We start from the raw sequence: 8,236 nt of genomic DNA on the forward strand, positions 1-8,236 counted from the left end.
GGCCGAAGAATGTTCATTTATTAAACATTTATTAAAGAACATTGGAGTATTGTTCAACATGAAGAGTTTGAACTGTGAACTGTTCATGAGGACTGCCTCTCTGTCTCTGTGCCGTAACCCCCTTCCACTCTCCTTAGCTTGTTTACAGTAAAAGTGGGGTTATCTGGACCCCACAAGACTGAACTTTTTGTAATCATTGATTTTCGAGTTTCACTCATGTCCATGGCAGACATAAAATCCTGTCCACCTTTGACCACATTCGTCATGGAAGGAATCACACATCAATATATGGCTGGAGTCATTTGGACCCCAAAAAGAGCGGAAAAGTGTGTGCTTCCTCCTTAACCTGCTAATAGTGCGAGGGCATCTCTATCCAGAATTTCTGGTTTCACCTGCTCTGGATGATAATTATCCTCCACGGTTATCAGTATACTTTTGAGCCGCTTCTGAGTCAGCTTATGTCATTTCTCCATGCAGGCTCACTGTGAGTGTGTGCTGCAGACAGGATGGCATGCTCTTCAACTGCGCTGCCCTCCTGGAAAACACTACAACACCTTCTGAAAGCAAAAGTTTCATACAAGTATCTTGAGTGTTCGAAGTTTTTGTGATGGACCGGAAGAGTCACGTGACTGGAAAAAAAATCTGCGAATACATGAAATCGCAAATAAAGAAACGTGAATAAGTGGGGAACACTGTGACAGAAAAGCAACAGAAGAAACTGTCAAGTTTACCCAGTAAGATATGGTATACTGATATGCCTGCACAATAAATGGAACATTTCTCGTCATCGCGACAAGACTGTAAACCACAATAAATGGTTAACTTAAATATTTACACTTGCATAGATCAAAAAAACAAAAAAAAACAAAACTGGGTTTCTAAAAAAGCCCAAGCATACACCAGCTACATAGTTCTTAATTGTTGTCTATATTAGTTTTGTCCAGTGCTAAAAGAAAGGTAGATAATTGTTCTGTAGTGATGTACAAGCTCTTACCTGTCTCCTATTGAGATAACTCGCTGGTTAGTTTATGTTGACTTGAAGTGGTGGGAATTAATAATAATTTCCAGAAATGATTTAATTCACAAGAACCTGGATCGATTGATTCAGATTTTTTTTTAAATAATTATTTATCTTTCAATCCTCTCAATTAAATTCAATACAATTTAATTTTGAGTTTGCACAGTGTGCTTATTTAGACACATTTATTTAGAAATACATAAATAATCTATATATGTTTTGAATATATTTACATTAATTTGATACAGTAATGTAAATGTAATAATGAAATAATGAGATTGCTAATATCATACAGTGTTACATGGATTCTCAAAAGGAGAAGCTCCAACAAAAATGTTCTGATCATTAACATTGTAAACATTGTTCTGCTTCTCCTGGAGGGCGTTTCAGTTTAGCAACTAGGTGGCGATCATGCTATAGCTGTACACTTTATGCCAGAAAAATAAGCAAACAATGAGCAAAATATGGCAAAAAAATGTGCTTTAGACCAAAAATGGTTGCCTTAAAAATATTACCTTAAAAGAGTTTGTAAAATTCATGCTTTTGAGTTTATAAAGATGTTCATTTAGTCAGTAATGTATGTTTAAGTCGACCGAGCGTTAGCATTAGCCGTCCTATGGGAAATTCCATTAAACGTTAGCATCAACCTAGCAGAATTTATCTTTATGTGTTAGATTGTTCTATATTTTAATGAATTAATTATTGATCTATTAAGATTAAATTGATTCTAATCAAATTTATCAACCCAACACTATAGACTTGTATTTAAATAAAACTGTTACACTGAAATGGAAATGATGTATTAGTGTTTTTTTTTTTGGTTTTTTTTTCTATTTGTTTATATATCGCAAGTCATATCGCCATTGCATTACTGATCACTAATATCACACATCACAAGTTTTCCTCAAATCATGCAGCATTAAGTATCATTTTTTACCTTTTAAGGGAAATGTCATATGTAAGTATGTAAACGTAGTTTAAATCGGGGCTGCAGGCTTCATTGTTTACCCTTGTCATTTACCTCCAGCCCCCTAAGGCCTACAGAGACAGCCAAAGCCATGGTAGAAGAAGCAGCTGTTAATATGTCTGACTCCTTGACAGCTTTATATTTGTAAAAACGTCATCACACCAGCAAAAACTGATGCGACTCCAAGCAGTGATTCATTATTTTCTTCCCTGAGCTTCACAGCGATGGCAAACATCGTTGACAAATAACTGAGACTTGTTTGTTTAAAATCCTCGTTTCTTTTTCTACACCCAATTACTGTAGACTAGTTATTCTCATTAGGAAGGAAACTGTGTAATTACTTTGTGGAGTTCAATACTCTGTGTGTGTTTGCATGTAAGTGTATCTATCCTAGTAAAAGGATCCAGATCATGTAGTATTGATATCTAACGGAGTAAATATGGATGTTTTTGAAAAAGAGCCGTTTTACTCCAGTAACTGTGTAAAAGCTCAGACATTCGTCCAGCACAAACACAGCCGATGTGAGATCATCTTTATAGTGTTTTCATGCATTTATGACAGTCTAACAGTTCCCATGTTTGGTGTACTCTCCAGCATGCTGGCAGACAAACTGAACATGACTCCCGAGGAAGCTGAGAGATGGATCGTCAACCTCATCCGCAATGCCAGGCTGGACGCCAAGATCGACTCCAAACTGGTGAGACTTTCCCTCCCTCTCGCTCGTCGCTTTTTTTCACCACTCAACGTACCAATCAGATTCGTTTCATTACATCTCTTGTAGCTTTTGGTTTGGTTAAGTAGAACCACACCATCAAAAACAAAATCTTTACCTTGTTTCATTTGCTATGTGAAGCCTTGAAGCTTCATATTTTAGCCTCCTGTCTGTAATGACACAGACTTATCTAGAAATGCATGAGAAGTCTGGAGATTACAGTCTGTGCAAAACTAAATTAGATGAACTCATTTGCATTGCGAGGGTCTTATCCGTTTTGGTCCATGTTTCCAGGGCCATGTTGTCATGGGAAACAACGCCACATCACCTTACCAGCAGGTGATTGAGAAGACCAAGAGCCTCTCCTTCCGCAGCCAAATGTTGGCCATGAACATTGAGAAAAAGCAGGCCTACAGCAGCAGGAACGAGGTGAGTAATGCACAGACTGTATGTTCAAAAACATACACACGCAAACCCCTCCCCACCTCCCACCTCGTTGCTGTAGGGCGCCTCAAACCTCCCAAAACTGGTCAGATAGTAGGTCAGCAGGATCTGACTTCAAAGCACCTGAAATGAGCAGCTGAGAGGAACAAGACTGAAGAATGTTCATGAACAGCCATCAACAAAAGCTTTCTTTACACGGAATAAGCCAGTAACAGCAAGTTTAACAGAAGTAATGCTTTCATCCCTCCATTTCTCTTCAAAGACCTAATGACAAGGTAGATTCCCATCAACCATAAAACCAGACCCGGGCTCTGTGACTCAATGCTGCAGCGCAAACAAGGTGAAGGCTTTAGGACGACATCAGTCAAAGCTGGAGTTCCCTGCACTTAGGACCTGCTGCAGGTGTCTGGCCCAGGGTCCACTTGTCTTGTTTCCGTGTGTTTTTGATGTTGACCTTACAAGTTTCACGGTATAACCCGTGCTCTGCTGCTGGAGCTTCATGCAGGTTGTAACTCTTCAACGATCAATGAGCCTTGATTGGTCCAGATATCACATCACTTTAGACTAAACCCTTGTGCTATCCTAGACATGTTTACGTTAAAGGTGGGGTCATCTGGACCCCACAAGACTGGGCACTGAACTTTTTTTTCTCAATGATTTTTGATTTTTACGACAGAGTATTGGGGCCACTTTATAAAGAAAATTTTACTTTTAAAATCACGCCTTTAAATCTCGTAAATTTAGGAGAAAGAAGTCGGAGCTGCTAAATTACGAGAATAAAGTTGTATATTTATGACTTTAAAAGTCATAAGCTACATTTGACTTTTAATCTCGTAAAGGCGTAATTTAAGAAAAAAAAAAACTCGTAAATCTACGAGATTTATTTTGCCCTTCAATGAGAAAAGAACCAAACTTGTCTGTTTATCAGAGCCGTGCTCGAAGATGAAAGACGTGATGTATCTTGTGAAGATTTATTTCCAGATCATTGTTAAAAACCTTTTGGTGATTCAAAATCAAATTATTTCCAGGTTTGATGTCAGTAGTTTCATATGTAAAATAAAGAGCTCAGAGATACATATTTACAGGGCAGTCACTTTATTTTGCCTTTCTTTTCCCAGAAGCCCTTTGAGAGACTCTGTCATGCACAGAAACAGAGCTCTGGACGCCCCTTTCTCCAAATGAAACGTCCCATTTCAAAACAAAACAGCATCCAGGAATGACTAAAGTCTGTTACGTTAGCACAAGAACATTGAAAATTCAGAAAACTAGTCCTCTTCAGATGGAAACATCACAGAGTTGTAGTAGATCTTGTCTGTCGCGGAGGAAGAAATGACTGGAAGTGGACAGTTGCTTCATCTACGGGATCTGCAGAGATACTGCAAGCCACCCATCAATTGTTAAAACATTAATAGACTGTAAATCAAACAAAGAAACTTCCAAACATCTGTAACGTTTTAAACATTCAGTTTACCTGATGAAATCCAAGACGCTTTTCACAGTTTGGTCGGTCTGCTTCAGCTCACGGCATAAATTCGCTGGACTGTAGGCTCCCTTCGACTTTAATAAATCTACGAGAAAAAAATTGTAAATTTCCGAGATTAAAAGTCGTAATTTTATAAGAAAAAAACTCGTAATATATATATATATATATATTTTTTTTTTCCTTTGGTGGCCCTAATACTCCGTCATAGATTTTCCACTGGTTCCAGAAATCCTATCCACCTTCGTCCACATCTGACATGGGACGGATAACACGTCAATGTAAGGGTTGGATCATCTGGACCCCATAAAAGTGTATTTACACAGAGCCAGTCGGCTCCGATGTTAATCAATGGTGCAGGCGCTCTGAGGCGAATTGAAGCCCCGCGACGCAATGTGAGCGACTGGCATGGTGCGGAGGCCTGCCAGCAGCTGGATTTGAGCGACGAATTGGGCGCCACGGCCAAAATGTAAATATCTGAAGTTTGACGGGTTGCTGCGTCGCTGCGTCGCATCTGCCAATCAGGAATTCAGTTTTGGGCACGTGACGTTTTCAGTGACTCAATCAGCGGGTTGAATACTAGTCCAAAGCGAGCGTTTTTGTCCAAAGCTTTCATATTTTTCCTTTACCCGTTTGAAGTTCTCAGAGCTCATCCACCTACTTTTGGGTGAAGGTGGGATACACTCTGGACAGATCAGCGGGTTTCACTCCCGCGGCGAAGCTCACTCGCTTGATATGTCTGCAGAGAGAGACGCTGCGGGCTTTGGAGGCTGCCAGCTTAGGCCTCATTGTGACATTTAAGAGAAAGGTCTCCTAATTTCATGTCCCCCCTTTGGTTTAATACAAAACAGTGAACCTACAAGCTCAGTCACAGAGGCACACAAACACAGCGGAAGCGGCTGTCATACAGACACACCCCCCCGTACCGGAAAAATCTTTAATAGTAATCAATACCCCAAACATGGAGACATGATTAACGATGTTTTGGTAGAACTCTTCATAATACATAAAACTGATTCCCCGTCATCATACTATGCGTCTTCCACTCATTCTAAGTGCAATATCCACAGATAGAGCTGGTAGCTCCTCCCACATGCGGCCGCAACGTCAGGGACACATTTTTTGTCGGGCAGCAAACACAGGGAAAGAGGGGCGGGGCACGCAAATTTATCACGCAAATCGCATTCGGTGTGAAAGCACCTCAAGAGAGCACAAGGGTTAAACTGGTTGGTGTGCCCTGTTGCCCTCCTGTTTGTTTGGATATGTGCAGTTAAATCCTTCACTATGAAAGCAGCTAAGCCCCCTTTTCATTAAAGTCCCCCTCTAATGAAAATCCAGTGTTTTGAGCTTTTAACATGTACCTGTGGCATATTTCTTATGAAAGAGAACAAATATCATAAATCATTTTGTTTTTTTCAGTTCTGAGTATTTCTCCTTTTAAATCTCTGTCAATCAAACTGTTGCACACGGGCTCTGTTTGAATTAATGAGCCTTCTTACGAAACACAGAGCTATGATAATCAGACAGGGAGGATCAGGGGCGGGGCTACTCAGCTCCAAAAGCCACACCGCCTCAGAGGAGATTTTGGAAACAAGCTTCAGATCAACATGAAAAATGGCTTTTTAAGACATTTAGATTGTGAGATCTTGGTTAAAAAAAAATCATAATTAAAACACTACTGGGAACTTTTTTTTATTAAAAAAAATTGTCATAGGGAGACCTTAAAGATGTTTTTAATTGAGTGATAAAAATGAAACCATTTCACAGAGCAAGCCTACAAATCCCTCACATTTAGAGAACATTTACCGGGCAGCTGCTCTGGGTCCCCGGCGACTCCCAACAGCTCACCGGCTGGACCTACACTTTACATCTAGGGAAATGTCTGCATATAACTGCTTACATGTGTATGTACCTTCTTTCACATTTCCCACAATTACAATCCAAATTGGTTTTGATTGGGCCCAGTTATCAGGAGTGAGTCTAACTGGATGTTTTTTTTTTTCCCTCGCAGACACCAAACTGGGCAGGTCAGGAGTCTGGATTTTAGCCACCATGGAGATGAGTCACCATCGCTGAGTCGCATCTTCTCCCCAAATGTGTCTGCGTTTTACAATTGGTTTAAATTCAATAAAAGTGACTGACACAACCATTTTCACCCACCGTTGCCTTATTTCTGGACGTTACACACGGCTGTTGAGGTTAGAGTGGTCGGACTTTTTGTATCAGTAATACTTGATGAAGTTTTAATGTGCACATTGAGTCACTGAGTGGGACAGTTAAGACTGCTGCGTGTGATGCGGCTCGTGAGTGCCCAGTAATGATGAATGGCTGTTTAGTCTGTTGGTTTTATGGTGTTTCGGTGGTTCTCTTCAGCATGGCAGGCAGCCCCGGCTCTGGGGGGAGGGGTGCACACAGAGGTGATATACAGTTAGCCGTGGTCACCCTCACTGCCAGTCATCCTGCCTTTCTGAGGACACGAGGGAACCATAAAGAACCATTAGCCAGACGGTCACAATCTTTTTAATGTCCCATCCCAGCCCACTTTGCTTTTAACCTTCTAATAACTCAGTCGTTTTACCCCCCTCCCTCCTGCTGTTTCTCTAAAACAGCTTTTCAGTCCGGCAGTGCTTCTCATTTCCTTAGCATGGATATTTTATCCAGAATATGTACAACAAACATTCAGTGTCAGACCAAAGAGCTGGAAAGTGTAGAGTTGCGTCACCTGCCTTTGAGCCGGTTCCTCAGCAGGAGTGGAGCTGTGTTCCGTACAGACCAATAATTAGTGCTTTCCTTTTTATTTGTTTCCATAATGCGTCACTGACCCACTCATCTGATGCACATAAATGCTGTGTGGACAATGGAGCCGAAATGTAACGGCCTCTTTTATCCGTGTTTCCATGTAAACAGTATGTGAATTTTCATTCTGTTTCCTTTTCACAATGACTATTTCAACCACAAAAGACCCAGAAAGATCACACGTTGTGTCTTTTTTTGTCAACACTTCAGTTAAACTTTTTAACTAGGAGAATCAAAGCCGCTTGGTAACATTCTCTAAATTTAGAAACCAGACAGAGATGAGACTCTGAGTGCACACATTTGGATTTGGAAATGTTTTACTTCAACTAATTAAAGCAAAAATAACACAACAAGCAACAGAAATGTATATCTATACAATAGGGGTGCACAATATGAGGGAAGACTGTGATATTGGTGATCAAAATAGCTAGAACAATGACTTGTGGAACATGAAAAAGCAAAACAAAAAAAACAACTAAATCATCATTTCTATTTCACTGCAACAGTTTTATCCAAACAAAAGTCAGCATAGTTTAAAATGTACTTCAAATGATCGTCGTCTTCGAAGGAGGCGGGCATCTATCATGAAAACGCTTAATCCAATTGGTCAGATGAATAAAGGGCTTTATTCGATTTGTTAAATACTTAAAGCTGCCATGAGATTATATTGGCATGTGTGTAAAAAATTAAGTTAACCATTGATTGTAGGCTAATATTGCAATGATAAATTGTGACCTACCATACAAAAATGCATCAAACATAAGATAAAATTGACAGGAAAATATGTATACGACTGTGAATAATCCAATTACTACAATT

General features: G+C 40.0%; 1 protein-coding gene across 1 annotated transcript in view; it reads left to right on the top strand.

Moving 5' to 3' along the window:
• eif3ea (eukaryotic translation initiation factor 3, subunit E, a) overlaps positions 1-6,776 on the top strand; it is a 42,465-nt gene extending 35,689 nt beyond the window's left edge. The window contains exons 11-13 of the mRNA XM_024264160.2: positions 2,580-2,682; positions 2,992-3,126; positions 6,633-6,776. Coding sequence (XP_024119928.1) covers positions 2,580-2,682; positions 2,992-3,126; positions 6,633-6,668 — 274 coding nt within the window. The 3' untranslated portion in view covers positions 6,669-6,776. The remainder of the gene's footprint in view (positions 1-2,579; positions 2,683-2,991; positions 3,127-6,632) is intronic.
• The last annotated feature ends 1,460 nt before the right edge of the window (positions 6,777-8,236 follow it).

Source organism: Oryzias melastigma, unplaced genomic scaffold (genome assembly GCF_002922805.2).
Source record: "Oryzias melastigma strain HK-1 unplaced genomic scaffold, ASM292280v2 sc00205, whole genome shotgun sequence".
Lineage (NCBI taxonomy): Eukaryota > Metazoa > Chordata > Actinopteri > Beloniformes > Adrianichthyidae > Oryzias > Oryzias melastigma.